We start from the raw sequence: 17,536 nt of genomic DNA on the forward strand, positions 1-17,536 counted from the left end.
TGGTGCGACCCCTCACTACACCTACTAGAAAGGCATACCACATAGGGGCAGGGAAGTGGACATCCAACATCCCAAGAGAAGGCCCGAGGCAGCTGGACAAAAGTAGTGTCAGAGGTGGGGCATGGCCAGAGAAAGGAATCGAAGGGAGTCCTGTGCCACACTCTGGAATTGCCTGGGGGTTGACCGAGCCCCTTGCCTGGTGGACGCAGCACGGCTTGGGCAGTCACTACCGGTACCGAAGTGATTTGGAATATAAAGAACTGTGAGTAAAGCCTTTGAACTGCAATCCCACGTCTCTGTGCTTCATCGCCGCGCCAGCACTACTAGTGCTGGGAAGCTCGCACCATCACTCCCATCATCTACTACACTGCCCTGGGGCTCCACTCTTCCCGTGGGGAGTCACATTACCTCAGCTGCATACACCATCAGCCCCAGCGGTCTACTTTGCACCGGCGGTCCACACTGACCGCAATCCACGGGTGGCGTAGTCGGACAATTAACTTAAAACCTTATAAAGACTGCCACTGGTTTGACCGCCCTGAGCCACGGGACCGGGTCGCCGCCACGGAGACTACAACCCCCCAGAGACCTGGTTCCGGGTAACTCACTACATGTGTACGCTAGGCCCAGGGGGCGCGTCAACTTTGGCGTAGTCGGCAGGATCGTTACCAGCCTGCCACTAACGGGTATTGCGTGCCAGAAAGAGACTTTGCACTTACCTGAGAGAAGTTTCCCGCCATCGGACGCCATCTTTAGTCGTTTCCTGCCATCGATGCCATCTTTGGTCGTTTCCTGCCATCTTCAGCCGTTTTTCCCGCCCCGGCAGAGCGGACGCCATTATGTGCGCACCAAAGGACAGCAGGAGGCCACCTCCCATCGTCGGCCAGGTCCCAGAGTGGCGCCAAAGAAGGAGCCCGCCCCCAACAGCTATGAGTGCAGCTGTGGAGATGTCAACGTGGGGGGCTGCCCCTAAAGGTGATTGTCAGCAGGTGGCCCCAAGACCACCCCTCATGGGGGCGGACAGGAAAGAAAACTGTGGGGCCGGGTGCGGCCTGGATCAGTCTGGACATACCGCACCCGGAGATGGAAGGAGCAGCGAACCCCACCAGCACCCTGGCCCGCAGCCTCCTGCAGGCTGAACCACCGTGCAGCCTAACGGAGTTGCTGGCACAGCTGCCCAGAGACCCGGAGTGTGTGCGAGCTGCGCTGGAGGATTTAAATCGGAGGATGGTCCGGGCGCAGCGAGATGTGTTTGCCGGGTGGAAGGAGGAGTTGGCCCGGCAGCATGGAACCCGCCAGCAGGAGACATCGCGAGGACCGAGCAGCGCGCCTGCCTCCGAGGGCGGTGAAGGTGGACCGGCGGCCGCGGACGATGCCGCGGAGGAGGCCATAGAGACTGAGGCAGGTAACGGGGACGTCATCACCCCAAGCCCTGAGGCCACCAGCCTGCCCCCACCTTCCGCTGCGGGACCCGAAGCCCCGGGGACCGTGCCAGACACCACACCTCCACCACTGTCAGCTAGGCCTCAGGCTGCAAGCGTCGCTGTCACGCCCCGCCCCGCGCCGTGCCCTTTGAACCCGGGCGCAGTAAAGAAGGAGACGCCAGAGGCCGAGACGCAAGGCCTAGTGCACCCGGCCACCGCTGCCTCACCAGCGCCCCCTACCCTGGCTGCGCCACTCCCGGGCATGACCAGCAGACGATCACCGGCCTGGTCGCAAGGCCGAGTGCCCCCGGGCGCTGCTCCCCGACTGGGGTCCCCTGCCATACCACCGCTGGGCGTGGACCTGTTTGCCCATCATACTGGTCTGGATGGACTGCCGCTGGAATGGCCGGCTGAACTGACCAGCGGTCAGCCCTGGAAAACCCAGCCCCCGCGCGAGCCTCTGATACCGGCTCCAGAGCCCGTAGAGGACACCCCGCTCCCGCTAGAAGAAGCCCAATTTGAGTGGGACCCCACTGGCGAAAATCTAGAGGGGTTCCCCCAAGAAACCCGGGCAGACACAGCCCGTCGCCTGGAGTCCTGCCGTCAGCAGCTGGCCACTTTCGAGAGAGAGCGGCGGCAGAGACGCAGCAGGGAGGAGCGACTCCAAGCCCGGAGCGCAAAGCGGAGAGCCCGTCAGGAACTCCACGCCTTCCGCGGTCCCCGAGCCACCGGGACCGTAGTAAAGTTCCAGCTGGAGCACGGCTAGGGCTTCATTAGAGACCCGGAGGCCGCAAACGACGTCTTCGTGACCAGAAGGAACGTCGAGGGTCACCTGCCAGAGGGACATCACGGACGTGACCTGTACCCTGGTGACGTGGTCACTTACACCCGGCACAAAGGAGCCAAAGGACTGTACGCCCTCCACATCCACCGTTTAACCGAGGAGGAACTGCAGTACCGCCCAGACACTGAGTACCCAGAGGGTCCGGACGGACCTGAAGATTACCCGGAGGAGCAAGGAGCATCAGGAGGACGCCGTTACCAATAAACGGTAAAGTGGAACTGTATATAGTTACCCGTCAGGGTATGAGAATTGATGTTGGAACTGTTACTGGACTGAAGTGTGGTCCCCGTTGGGACTAATGTGGACTGTTACCTGCCAAAGTTACCCCCTATATCCCTTACCTGGCTGGGGACTGAGAACAGCCATCCCTTTCCCTACCTGGCTGGGGACTGAGAACAGCCATCCCTTTCCCTGACCTGGCCGAGGACTGAGAGCGGCCATCCTGTAAATAGTTGCGCTTCTTAAAGCGCCCCCTACTGGTTTTATAAAAAGACTGCAATGTCTACATCAGAACAAATTAATTGGACTGTTGCACCTTTAAGAAGAAGGAACACCTGATCGCAAGTTGCACCGCGGCCAGAACTCAAGAATGTGTTTTTGAAAAAAAATGTTTTACTTGAAAATGTCTTATGTGAAGAAGTTTAATATGCTGCTAAAATAGTAATGCAAAAGTTTTATATAGTGTTTTATAAAAGAGTTCCGGTGGCATTAGCAGGATGTTTTATGAAAGTGTAACCAGTAACGTTAAAAAGAGAAGAATACCTCCCATAGAGGGATGAGTTAATAGTTAATGTCTTATATGCAAGTGCACTCTAAAAATTTGTATGTTTAAAATTGTTTTTACTGTTTTCCAGCCCGAGGACGTGCTGTGATTTACCAGGGGGGAATGTAGCGCCCCGAGGGTTCGGTCGCTACAGGGGTATTGCACCTCAGACCAGAGGTGTGATATTCCACTCCCGGGTAAGGATGGAGTGTGGACCAAGACTCAGTAAGCTGCATGCATCACACACACCCCATTTCCGAGGGACAGCTCAACAGTGCTCCCACTAGATAGAAGTGCAGGCACGACAGCATCTGTCCCTGGCTGGAGTGGGGAGGGGGGAGGAAAACCCAGTGATGTAGGAGCAGATAGAGGTTGGGTTTCTGGGCATAGGTAGGAGCCCATTGGTTGCAAGTCACCTGGGCTCATACACAGAGAGGGAGGTATATAAGGTGGGCACCATCTTAGGACAGTAGTTAGTTCAGTGAGAGAAGGAGCTCAGCCAGAGAGGGCTGACAGGGAGCTGTGGCTCAGCCTGGGCCCAGCTCCACGAGGCAGGCCTGGAGTGAGGGCCAGAAACAGCAGAGAGGACAGGACCAGCAGAGAGGGACAGAAAGGAGAGGAAAAAAGGAACGGAACACTAAGAGAGGCCCAGAGACACGAAGACAGAAGGAACCCCAAAGGCCCAGGAGATTGCGGGTGACGGGTTGGCAGAACAGGGTACCGGATCCCAAGTTGGTAGAGGCGACTAATCCTCAGCCAAGGACCGGCGGTCGTGATCACATCTTGGTGCGACCACTCACTACACCTACTAGAAAGGCATACCACATTGGGTCAGGGAAGTGGACATCCAACATCCCAAGAGAAGGCCCGAGGCAGCTGGACAAAAGTAGTGTCAGTGGTGGGGCACGGCCAGAGAAAGGAATCGAAGGGAGTCCTGTGCCACACTCTGGAATTGCCTGGGGGTTGACCGAGCCCCTTGCCTTGTGGACGCAGCACAGCTTGGGCAGTCACTACCGGTACCGAAGTGATTTGGAATATAAAGAACTGTGAGTAAAGCCTTTGAACTGCAATCCCACGTCTCTGTGCTTCATCGCCGCGCCAGCACTACTAGTGCTGGGACGCTCGCACCATCACTCCCATCATCTACTACACTGCCCTGGGGCTCCACTCTTCCCGTGGGGAGTCACACTACCTCAGCTGCATACACCATCAGCCCCAGCGATCTACCTTGCACCAGCGGTCCACACTGACCGCAATTCACGGGTGGCGTAGTCGGACAATTAACTTAAAACCCTATAAAGACTGCCACTGGTTTGACCGCCCTGAGCCACGGGACCAAGTCGCCGCCACGGAGACTACAACCACCAGAGACCTGGTTCCGGGTAACCCACTACACGTGTACGCTAGGCCCAGGGGGCGCGTCAGTGACATATACATGTTCCAATGGCCTCACACTTCTTTTGGGACATGTAACCATCTGCCCCACTATAGCTACAGATCTTGTGACAAAGTTAACCCTTTCTGGCCTATCAAATTTATTTTACAGATAACATCTGGTCCATTTGCATTGCCCTCGTTAAATTTGAGAAAACTTTGAGACCTTTTGCAACTTAATGTATATATTTGAATATATTTCTTTAGCTTGTGTCACAATCTTTGTCTATGTTATGTATATAATTCTCAAGGAAGTAAAATAAAGGATTTTTTATTCCAGGTTCTTTAGTCAACGTATTTCGAAGTCATTCCAGACTTCTTCCTCAGGACGCAAACCGCTATATGGTTTGTGTCCTCAGGAAGAAGTCTGGAATGATTTTGAAACACGTTGATTAAAGAACCTGAAATAAAAAATCCTTTATTATACTTCCATTTGGATCTTCATTGCCTACCAGCGGCGCGGATAAACCACTTTTGGCTCCTTTTTATTTTCTCTTTCTTGGTCGGAAGACCCGTGGATCTGCCGCAGCTATTTTCATGCGTATTCATGGTTGTTTGTCACACCGTATCCTTTTATTTGCATAATTGTTATTTTCAAATAAGACCATATTTGCGCTGTTTTGCCCCTAGTTCCTACTATATGTATATAATTCTGATCATCTGTTCATATGTATTTTGTATAAATTATCCAAGACAAAATTAAACCTATTTAGTTGAAACGTTGGTGGAATATAACCTGTCATTCCTTGCAGGAGCAAATAAAAGAACCTGAAGCATTAAAAAAGCAAATCTATCGTCTACATACTTTACTATGCTGGGATTACAAATCAATTTAGTATTTCACCTTCTTGCTGTTCCTCACATGTTTGGAATAAAGTAACAGATTTTTTATGCATTGGTGAGTGTTGCATCTGTTGGATATATTTATTTCTTTGTAAAAAAAAAAAAAAGTGCATCCTGGTGTAATGCTATAAAAAGTACCATGATTATACATTTATAGAAACGAGACAGAAGAAGAATCGATGAATTCAAAATGTGGTACTGGAGAAGGATGTCATCAATGCAAGAAGAACAAACAAATTAATTTTGGAACAAATCAAGCCAGACATGTCACCAGAAGCAAGGATCACAAAGCTACGGCTAGTCTACTTTGGACACATCATACGAAGAGAGCAATCACTGGAGAAGGACATCATGGTGGGAAGAATAGAAGGAAGAATAGAAGGAACAAGGCATTCTTTGCTCCCCTTCTTCCCAGAGATATAACTTTTTTATTTTTCAGTCAAAATGGCCATGTGAGGGCTTGTATTTTATGGGACGAGTTGTACTTTTGAACGACACTATTGGTTTTACCATATCGTGTACTGGAAAACGGGAAAAAAATCAAAGTGCGGTGAAATTCCACAAAAAAAGTGTATTTTCACAATTGTTTTTTGGATTTTTTTTTTTACCATGTTCACTTATTGCAAAAACTGACCCGCCATTGTGATTCTCCAGGTCATCATGAGTTCGTAGATACCAAACATGTACAGGTTCTTTTTTTATTTAAGTGATGAAAAAAAAATCCAAAGTTTGCAAAAACAAAGTCGCCATTTTTCATGATCTGGGGCCGGGTGAGGGATTATTTTTTGTGCGCCAAGCTGACGTTTTTATTGATACCATTTTGGGGTAGCTACGATCATTTGATTGTCTTTTATTGAAATTTATTGCAATGTTGCAGCGACCAAAAAGCATTACACCATTTAGCGATTTAATTAATTCTTTTTATATATTGATAGATCGGACATTTCTGAACTCAGCAATACCCAATATGTGTATATTTATTTTTTTATTGTTTTATTTTGAATGGGGCGAAAGGGGGGTGATTTTTACTTTTATTTTTTTTTATTTATTTATTTTTTTACACTTTTCAAAAAACATTTTTTTCTATCTTTCACTATCTTCAATAGTCTCCATGGGAGACTAGAAGCTGCGATCATTCGATCGCTTGTGCTACACACAGCAGGGCTGTACTAAAGTGCTCACTTGCTATGAGCGCTGACCACTGGGTGATGCTCATAGCATCCCGGCAATGACAACCACAGGGGTCTCATACAGACCCTAGGCTGTCATGCCAACCCATCGGCGACCCGCAATCATGTGACACCGGCACCGATGGGCGGGACTAGTGACGTCCTACCATCACGACCATGTTAAATGCCGCTGTCAGAGATTGATAGCGCCATTTAACATGTTAACAACCGTGGATTGTGATTCCATCTGCGGCTGTTAGGGGCACATGACAGCTGATTAGATAGTCGGAGCTCACCTGGGGTGCAGGGATGTGATCTTGGATGACCTTGGACTCATATGTCCAAGGTCGTAAAGGGGTTAATTATGTAAAAATCACACAATGTGATTTTCTGGATTTTTTTTTAAAGATTCTGCCTCTCACAGTTGAAGTGTACCTACGACAAAAATTACAGACCTCAATTCTTTTGTAGGTGGGAAAACTTGCAAAATCTGCAGTGTATCAAATACTTATTTTCCCCACTGTATCTCATATTTAACTATCAAGCTACTGGTTTTTATCTGTATCAATCTACAGTTTATATTTCCACCAATTTCTGATTGCTGGTGGTCAGACTCTCCGCACCCCTAAAGATCAGCTGACTGGCGGTAATATACAGACAGCACTGTTGTATCGGCACTGTTGTATCGGCACTGCTGTGTGGTGCCTAATGCATAGCTGTTTTACAACTGTAACTTCTGCCTTTCAGACACAGTGGTGCGGTGCTTGTTCTCTGTGTAATCATTGGGTTCTGATAACAGAATGTGTTGTTTATACAAATCCTCATCCTGAGAACAGCCAGTGGTCCATCGCCCCGTGTCCCAGAAAAACAGTTTTACTCACCTTTGGAAGAGCATATTTTGGAAGTTTCATCTGCACAAAGTCGTTTCGCCGGTAGGATACATAGTATTTACTCTGGTTTCCTGCGGTTGTCTGCAAAAAAAAAAAATCACAAGAAAATTGTAAAATAATAGAGCAATAGTGTAAACTATAGAAAATAAATTACATAAATAATAATTGTGATTGTTTAATGCACTTCATTTAGCACAACTACTATACTATAGGAAAGAAATGACACATACTGTACTGATACTGAGTTATAATCTGTATTATACTCCAGAGCTGCACTCACTATTCTGCTTGTGCAGTCACTGTGTATATACATTACATTACTGATCCTGCACTGATCCTGAGTTACATCCTGTATTATACTCCAGAGCTGCACTCACTATTCTGCTTGTGCAGTCACTGTGTACATACATTACATTACTGATCCTGAGTTATAATCTGTATTATACCCCAGAGCTGCACTCACTATTCTGCTAGTGCAGTCACTGCGTATATACTGTATATTACATTACTTATCCTGTAATGATCCCAAAATATAACCTATATTTTCCTCCAGAGCTCTGGTGGCTTCAGAGCTGATTTAGTCTGGGAAATTGCATTGTAGGAAGTTTATTCTTTACACAAGACAGTTTACAATTCTGTTTTAAGAAATGGTCTCAGCCACTGTATTATATGAGTGAAGGTATGGCTTGAAGTATGTGTCTTATGAAAACGCTGCATACTGTTTTCAGCAACAACCAACAGAATTATGATTGTAGCTGTGGAGTATCATAGAGTCTTATATTCAGAATCAGTACATGATGAGAAATGCAATTCATTGACAGTGTTAATCAGCTTATTATTAGAGTACATTTGATACATTGGTTTTCATATAAGTGATTATGTTTTACTTGTCTAATTGTCTATTGCATTCTGTGGGTGGTTTCAGGGGGTTAGAAACTTTCCATTTAATTCCTAATGATAGCTGTACCCATGAGTTGGCCGTTAGGTGAATGCTCCTACGGGTCAACAGCTATTCCGTGGGATTCCACTATTCACATGCATGCTTGGTTTGGATGAGTGTGTGTATGTTTTGCATTGGAGAAGGAAGTAAGATGCTGGGATTCTCCAAATGCAACATGGTGTCCGCTAACAAATTGAATGGAAAATCGGCTCAAATTGTTAGCGGACACCATGTTGCGTTTGAAGAGCCCCTGTGTGCCCAAACATTGGAGCTCCCCCACAAGTGACCCCATTTTGGAAACTAGACCCCCCAAGGCACCTATCTAGATGCATAGTGAGCACTTGGAACCTCCAGGTGCTTCACAAATTGATTCGTAAAAATGAAAAAGTGTTTTTTTTTTTCACTTTTTCATTTTTACGAATCAATTTGTGAAGCACCTAGGGGTTCCAAGTGCTCACTATGCATCTAGATAGGTGCCTTGGGGGGTCTAGTTTCCAAAATGGGGTCACTTGTGGGGGAGCTCCAATGTTTGGGCACACAGGGGCTCTCCAAACGCAACATGGCGTCCGCTAACAATTTGAGCCGATTTTCCATTCAATTTGTTAGCGGACACCATGTCGCGTTTGGAGAGCCCCTGATGTGCCTAAACAGTGGAGCTCCCCCACAAGTGACCCCATTTTGGAAACTATACCCCTCAAGGATTTTATTAAGGTGTATAGTGAACATTTTGAACCCAGAGGTACGACACAGAATTTGATAACATTAGGTCATCATATTGAATAAGTTGTCATTAGTCTTGAGCGCAAGTGCTCGCTACTTGAGTTTGCATCAGGTACTCAGGTATGCACCATGTACTGCGTGTGCTCGAGTGACATGCTCGAGTCCCCGCCCGGATGTTTCACGGTTATTAGACACCCAAAAAAAAACATGCGGGGATCGCTCGTGCATGGCAGGCAATCCCTGCAAAGTTTTTTGGGCCTTGAAGCATATGGGGCGGAGACTCGAGCATGTCAATCAAATAACCACGATACTCAATGCATACTAGAACACCCGATGCAAACTGAAGTAGCGAGCACTTGCGCTCAACACTAGTCGCCATATCGTCATCTTTTTTTCTTACTTTTGAAAAAAATCCCAACCCCATCACAACCCTAACCCCAACCCTAACCCCAACCCCAGCCCTAACCCTAACACAACCCTAACGGTAGCACAACCCTAACCCTAGCACAACCCTAACCCTAGCAGAACCCTAACCTGAGAGTTTATTTTTTACGCCGTTCCTCATACGGTATAAGTGATTAGACGACCTTATTCTTCGGGTCGGTGAGACTACAGCGATACCAGAATCATATGGGGTTTTTATGACTGACAGCTGTCACACACTAAAAGACGCATTTTTTGTAAAATCTAGTTTTTTCATCGCCATATTTTGAGAGCTATAATTTTTCCAGATTTTGGCAGACAGTCATTTGACGGCTTTTACTTTTTGCGGGATGAGTTGACGTTGTTATTGGTGCCATTTTCATGCACGTGACATTTTTTGATCGCTTTCTATTCCGATTTTTGGGAGGCAGAATAAACAAAAAACAACAATTCAGGAATTGTTTTTTTTGTTTTTTTTTTATTCTGTTCCGCGTGTGGTAAAATTGATAAGGCAGCTTTATTCTTCGGGTCAGTACGTTTACAGCGGTACCACATTTATATCGTATTTCTATGTTTTGCACTTTTACATAATAAAAGCAATTTTATAGAAAAAAATATTTTTTAGCATAGCTTTATTCTGAGAGCTATAACTTTTTTATTTTTCGGCTGATGGAGCTGTATGGCAGCTTGTTTTTTGCGGGACGAGATGATGTTTTCAGCGGTACCATTTTTATTTATATTTGTCTTTTTGATCGCGTGTTATTCCATTTTTTGTTTGGCGATATGGTGATAAAGCATTGTTTTTTGCTTCGTTTTTTATTTATTTTTTTAACCGTGTTCACTGAAGGGGTTAACTAGTGGGACAGCTTTATAGGTCAGGTTGTTCCGGACGCGGCGATACCAAATATGTGTACTTTTATTGTTTTTTTTTGTTTTTTTTTATAATAATATTTATTGATGGGTACATTATATTTTTATTTTTGGTGGATTATTTTTTTTATTTATTTTTTTATATTTTTACAATTTTTTTTTTTTTTTTTTTCACTTTTTGATAGTTTTTATACTTTATTACTTTGTCCCACTATGGGACTTTCACTTTTTTTTCTCTGATCGCCTGCATGGCACAGGAATGCAGCACCATCCCTGTGTCATGCAGGCTGTCAGCGCTGGACAGGGAGAAGATTGTTTGGAGATGCACTGCGCATGTCCAAAAAATCTTCCTGCTGTCTGGTGACCCAGATGTTGTCATGACGACATCGGGTCGTCATGGCAATGACGCGCCCCCTGGGCCATGTTGTTAGGGATACCCGGAGCCGGATCAGATGGGGGTTGTAGTCTCCGAGTGGCTGTGACCCGGTCCGTGCCCAGGGTGTCAAACTCAGTGTGCGGCAGTCCTTGCAGATGTTCTTAGTGTCGACTACGCCACCCGTTGATTTGCGGTCAAAAGGCCGCCGCTGCAGGATGGTCCGCTGAGGCTGGTGGTGTGTGTGCAGCTGTGGTAGTATAACCCCCAACGGGAGGGGTATAGCCTCAGGGGGTCAGACGTGGAGGATGGTGGTTGTGAAGGTGCAGCAAGGAGACTCAGAGGCATGAAATGCAGTTCAGGGTTTTTACTCACTGGTGTTGCTCGGGTCACTCTGTACAGCAGTGACCACCCAAGCCGTGCTGCGTCCACCAGGTGCGGGACTCGGTCAACTCCCGGGCAATTCCTGAGTATGGTCCTGAGCTCCCTTCTTCTCTCTCTCTGGCCGTTCCCACCAGGGATCCACCTGTGTCCGGCTCCCTCGGATCTCTTGAGTGGTTGAACCTTCTCTGCTTCCCTGACCCTATGCTCGGTATGCCATTCTGGTGGATTTGGTGAGAGTCGTGGCAAATCTTGCCCACGACCTCCGGTTCCTGGCTAAGGTTTGCTTTGGCCTCCGCCAGCTTGGGATCCGGTACCCTTTTGCCGACCCTTCACCCTTATCAGTTCTCATATGGGCTCTTGGGGTCCCCTCTCGTCCTGCGCCTCTGGGTCCCTCTTCCTTCTCCTCTCCTGGAGTTACTGCTGACTCACTGACTGACTGACTGACCCTGTCCTAAGATTGTGCCCACCTTATATACTCCCTCTATGTGTGAGCTCAGGTGACCAGCACCCAATGAGCTCCTACATTTACCCAGACTACTCCCCCTATCTGCCCCTACACTACTGGGATGTTCCACCCCCCTCCCACTCCAGCCAGGGACAGACGCTGTCGTACCTGCACATATACTGGTGGGAGTACCGTTGTTCTGTCCCCCGGAAATGGGATGTATGTAGTGCATGCAGCCTACTGAGCTCAGTCCCACACTCCATCCTTACCCGGGAGTGGAATACCACACCTCTGGGTTGAGGTGCAATACCCCTGTAGCAGCCGAATCCTCAGGGTGCTACAGCAACATCCTGGAAGCCACGGCAGACAGCGCTGGAAGCCGGAAGAGGAGGTGAGTATCTGCGATCACCTCCCCTTGCCTCCGCAATGGTGCGATCGACTTCGATCGCAGCATCACGGGGGTTAATGTGCTGAGAGCGGTGCGTGACCGCTCCCTGCACATAGTACCGGGTGTTAGCTGTGACAATCAGCTGACACCCGGCGGCGATCGCGCCCGCACAGCCTGTGTGCGCGCGCGATCGCCATGACGTACTAATACGGGTCTGGCTCTTAAGTCCCAGGGCACAGACGCGTATTAGTACATCAAATGTTGTTAAGGGGTTAAGGGACCGGTCCGGAATACAGGTTAACAATGGAGGCCTGGTCAGTCTGAGAGCAACTGGGAAATCCCGCTGGTCAGGGGGAGTTTGTAGGCCTACCGTGCTGACTTCACCCTTTCTTGGCTATCCTGCTGTAGTGTAGTGGTAGCCCACGTCTCTGAGTGTACCGTGTTGTTCTCACCTGTATGACTGGCGACTCGGGCCTTCCGTGCTTCTCACCCCTCCAGGGCAGTAGTGGTCCCTCTCGTGTGGCTGAGCCTCCGGGCTTCCTTGGGCCAGAGGACTTGAAGTCCCCTGCGTGGTGGTTTTCTGCTGCTGGGCTTATAACCCTCACAGCCTCGGACTCCAGTGTCCGGCTTAGTAAGTCTCTGGTCAGGATGAACTCTGCTTGTTCCCCTCCTGGCCTCGTGTTCCTCCTCTGCCTACAGGGACTCCTCAGCCTGCTGCTGACCTGTCCCTGTCTCTGGAACTTGTCTCTGTCTGGACTCGACTGACTAACCCCGCCCCAGATCCAGTTTATAAAGGGCAGATTTCTCCCCTCCCTGGACTGAGACAGGAGGTGCTGCATGCTAATTGTCCCCAACCAGGGAACCTCCCACCTGCTCTCAGACATGACATTGCTGCCACTGTGGCAACCAGACCTCGGGGTGCCACACATGCAAATCAGCCCTAAAATGAATAGTGACCAGACAGATGACTACAGCCATGCCATGTTTCCTATCTATGGAAAGGCAAAATCCCGATAAAAAATATGACAGCGATATCGAATGCCTGTGATCACCAGGAGTGAAGATATCATGAATGTTGGGAATCTCATCATTTTCTGAGACTGAAGCTACATCACATGACAAACCCTGATATGAGTCATCAAGGGGAGATGTGTGGATGTAACTTAGGTGCTGATAAAAATACAAGGCAAATTATGATCTGGGTTCAATGTTAAGGTAGATACATATCAGTGTAGGCTTGATTGACGTTAACCAGTCGTTTTTCAATCAGATTGCTTCCATCCGCTAAGCTGAGCCATCTCTGTGACTAGAGTTTAGTAAGTCTTATTTTATGTAATTGTATATGCTGTATTGTTTTGTCCCCTTTGTAAAATCGTTTGTATATTTTTAAACACTGCTTATCTTTCTGGATTAAATATAAAATGTAATAGTTCTGATCCTCTTGTTCTGTAAACCGCACCCCAAAGCCATGCGCTACCTGAAACCAGGCATCCAATCGGCCTATAAGTCATTGGTGGTGGCAGGGAGTAGTTACTTTTGTTAGTGCGGAGCTGGCAGTGACCGTATCGGGAGTATATGCATATATTCCATGCGTTGGAATCGGAGGTGTATATACCATACGCTCAGTTAGTTTCCCAATAACCGGCCTAGTAGTAGTAACAGCCTGCAGCCTCCTCCGTTGATCACCGGTCAATCATGTAATTGTCCTGATGATAGGGGGCAGCAGAGGGTTGTTCGTGACAAAACGATAACAGCGTGGTGGGTTCCGCGTGACCCCGGCTGTGATCTTTGACAATTGGTGGCAGCGGTGCGATCTGTGTGATCTCTCTGTATTCATCCTTGACAATGTGTTTATGTATTATTTTCTCTTATTGAACCTCTCCATATAGCCACATATAAAATCTGCCCACATATCTCAAGAGCTAATTTCAGGAACTGTTGTTGGAAACAAAGGGTTTTCCAGTACTTGATGTCGCTAGAGGTAGCGGTGATTGTAAATTCGCATGTAGCAGCAGAACCTATGTTTACCTTCTATTTTCATAAATCACTCAACATCGCTTCATATCTCGACAATGTGCAGTTCATAAAGGCAGAAGCCATTTATACCATCAATCACTGTCCTTCCTCATCACTGCAGAATGAACATCAAGCAAAATGAATTACCCCTATCTGCTGCTGGTAGCACTTTTGATTTAAATTCTTTATTTTGACACAAGCAAGAGATTCAGGAAGTAACAGTGAAGTGGCTGGACACCACACAGAATTTAATTAGATTACGTAGATTTATGGGCCAAAGGGACTGTATAATACATCCTGCTGTGCCTGGCGTTTTGATTATTTATTGTACTGAACACTGGAACAGTTATGTCTTCAGATAAAGTTACAGAAAGATCAAATATAGCATCACTTTCATATTTGTAAAGACAGCAAAGGCATACCTTGGTAGAGTCTGATAAGCAGAGGCATTCCTCTGAGGCTTATGGTAAGCAGGAGCATACCTCTGAGGATTCAGGTAAGCAGGGGCATTCCTCTGTGGAGTCTAGTAAGCAGAGGCATAACTCTGTGGAGTCTGGTAAGCAGAGGCATAACTCTGTGGAGTCTGGTAAGCAGAGGCATAACTCTGTGGAGTCTGGTAAGCAGAGGCATAAATCTGTGGAGTCTGGTAAGCAGAGGCATAACTCTGTGGAGTCTGGTAAGCAGAGGCGTAACTCTGTGGAGTCTGGTAAGCAGAGGCATAACTCTGTGGAGTCTGGTAAGCAGAGGCATAACTCTGTGGAGTCTGGTAAGCAGAGGCATAAATCTGTGGAGTCTGGTAAGCAGAGGCATAACTCTGTGGAGTCTGGTAAGCAGAGGCGTAACTCTGTGGAGTCTGGTAAGCAGAGGCATAACTCTGAGGCTTCTGGTAAGAAGGTGCATTTCTCTGAAGTGTCTGGTAAGCAGGGTCATACCTCTGAATTGTCTGGTAAGCAGGGGCATACCTCTGAGGCTTCTGATAAGCAGGTGTATTCCTCTCAAGTGTCTGATAAGCAGGGGCATACATGTGAAGTGTCTGGTAAGCAGGGGCATACCTTTTAAGTGTCTGGTAAGCAGGGGCTTACATCTGAAGTGTCTGGTAAGCAAGAGCATACCTCTGAAGTGTCTGGTAAGCAGAGGCATACCCATGAAGTGTCTGGTAAGCAGGGGAATACCTGTGAAGTGTCTGGTAAGCAAGAGCATACCTGTGAAGTGTCTGGTAAACAGGGGCATACCTCTGAAGTGTCAGGTAAGCAGGAGAATACCTTTGAAGTGTCAGGTAAGCAGGGGAATACCTATGAAGTGTCAGGTAAGCAGGGGAATACCTGTGAAGTGTCTGGTAAGCAGGGTCATACCTGTGAAGTGTCGGGTAAGCAGGGGCATACCTCTGAAGTGTCTGGTAAGCAGGGGCATACCTATGAAGTGTCTGGTAAGCAGGGGAATACTTGTGAAGTGTCTGGTAAGCAAGAGCATACCTCTGAAGTGTCTGGTAAGCAGGGGCATGCCTCTGAAGTGTCTGGTAAGCAGGGGAATACCTCTGAAGTGTCTGGTAAGCAGGGGTATACCTATGAAGTGTCAGGTAAGCAGGGGGATACTTGTGAAGTGTCTGGTAAGCAAGGGAATACCTGTGAAGTGTCTGGTAAGCAGGGGCATACCTCTGAAGTGTCTGGTAAGCAGGCGTATACCTATGAAGTGTCTGGTAAGCAGGGGAATACCTGTGAAGTGTCTGGTAAGCAGGGGCATACCTCTGAAGTGTCTGGTAAGCAGGGGTATACCTATGAAGTGTCTGGTAAGCAGGGGAATACCTGTGAAGTGTCTGGTAAGCAGGGGTATACCTCTGAAGTGTCTGGTAAGCAGGGGTATACCTATGAAGTGTCTGGTAAGCAGGGGAATACCTGTGAAGTATCTGGTAAGCAGGGGCATACCTCTGAAGTGTCTGGTAAGCAAGGGAATACCTGTGAAGTGTCTGGTAAGCAGGGGTATACCTCTGAAGTGTCTGGTAAGCAGGGGTATACCTATGAAGTGTCTGGTAAGCAGGGGAATACCTGTGAAGTATCTGGTAAGCAGGGCATGCCTGTGAAGTGTCGGGTAAGCAGGGGCATACCTGTGAAGTGTCGGGTAAGCAGGGGCATACCTGTGAAGTGTTTGGTAACAGGGGCATATGTGTGAAGTGTCTGGTAAGCAGGGGCATACCTGTGAAGTGTTGGGTAAGCAGGGGCATACCTATGAAGTGTCAGGTAAGCAGGGGAATACCTGTGAAGTGTCTGGTAAGCAGGGGCATACCTCTGAAGTGTCTGGTAAGCAAGAGCATACCTCTGAAGTGTCTGGTAAGCAGGGGAATACCTGTGAAGTGTCTGGTAAGCAGGGGCATACCTCTGAAGGGTCTGGTAAGCAGGGGCATTCCATTAAGGCTTCTGGTAAGCAAGGGTTTACCCTTGAAGTTTCTGGTAAGCAGGGGAAAACTTCTGAGGTGTCTGGTTACCAGGGTATTCCACTGATGCTTCTTCTAAGCAGGGGTATACTTCTGAAGCATCTAGTAAGTAGGAGCATAAGTCAGAGACTGTCTGGTAAGCAGGGACATATCTAACGCGTTGTGTAATTAAAGAGCACACGCCTGAGATTTCTTAGAAGTAAAGTCACACCTCTGAGGCATCTCTAACATCTCTTGAAATCAGGTAAGACATTTCTAAATCTGCTGCTTAGCAAAAAGACACCTTTGGGTGTTTCATGGAATTGAAACATTGATGGTATAACTTTAATAATATGATTTAATTTAGTGAAAAAAAGTGGGTATGATCATCACTAACCAGGGACTGCAGCTCAGTCCTAAATGCTATGGTACCTTCATTCTATAAATTAAAGGGGTCACAGGGTTGGGCTCCCATCAATCAAACATTGATGTTCTATATACTGAACATCTGTGTAGGTATACAGTGAAGGAAATAATTATTTGATCCCTTGCTGTTTTTGTAAATTTCCCACTGACAAAGGCATGAACAGTCTATAATTTTAAGGGTTGTTTAATTTTAACATTGAGAGATAGAATATCACAAAAAAATCATGAAAATCACATTGTATAAATTAGATACATTATTTATTTGCATTTTGCAGTGAGAAATAAGTATTTGATCCCTCTGGCAAACAGCACTTAATACTCGGTGGCAAAACCCTTGTTGGCAAGCACAGCAGTCAGACGTTTCTTGTAGTTGATGATGAGGGTTGCGCACATGTCAGGAGGAATTTTGGTCCACTCCTCTTTGCAAATCATCTCTAAATCATTCAGATTTTGAGGCTGCCACTTGGCAACTCAGATCTTCAACTCCCTCCATAAGTTTTCTATGGGATTAAGGTCAGGAGACTGGCTAGGCCACTCTATGACCTTAATGTGCCTCTTTTTGAGCCACTCTTTTCTTGCCTTGGCTGTATGTTTTGGGTCATTGTCTTGCTGGAAGCCACGACTCATTTTTAATGTCCTGGCAGAGGGAAGGAGGTTGTCACTCAGGATTTTACGGTACATTGCTCAATCCATTCTCCCATTGATGCAGTGAAGTAGTCCTGTGCCCTTAGCAGAGAAACACCCTCAAAACATAATGTTTCCACCTCCATGCTTGAC

At 47.2% G+C, this 17,536-nt stretch overlaps 1 protein-coding gene across 2 annotated transcripts in view; it reads right to left on the reverse strand.

Moving 5' to 3' along the window:
- SORCS2 (sortilin related VPS10 domain containing receptor 2) overlaps positions 1–17,536 on the reverse strand; it is a 1,226,315-nt gene that overhangs the window by 180,383 nt on the left and 1,028,396 nt on the right. For both annotated transcript variants that reach the window (XM_073647901.1, XM_073647911.1), the window contains exon 8: positions 7,359–7,448. In XM_073647901.1, coding sequence (XP_073504002.1) covers positions 7,359–7,448 — 90 coding nt within the window. The remainder of the gene's footprint in view (positions 1–7,358; positions 7,449–17,536) is intronic.

This window comes from Phyllobates terribilis, unplaced genomic scaffold (genome assembly GCF_046119375.1).
Source record: "Phyllobates terribilis strain yellow unplaced genomic scaffold, ASM4611937v1 Scaffold_1__5_contigs__length_1240528914, whole genome shotgun sequence".
Taxonomy (NCBI): Eukaryota; Metazoa; Chordata; class Amphibia; order Anura; family Dendrobatidae; genus Phyllobates; species Phyllobates terribilis.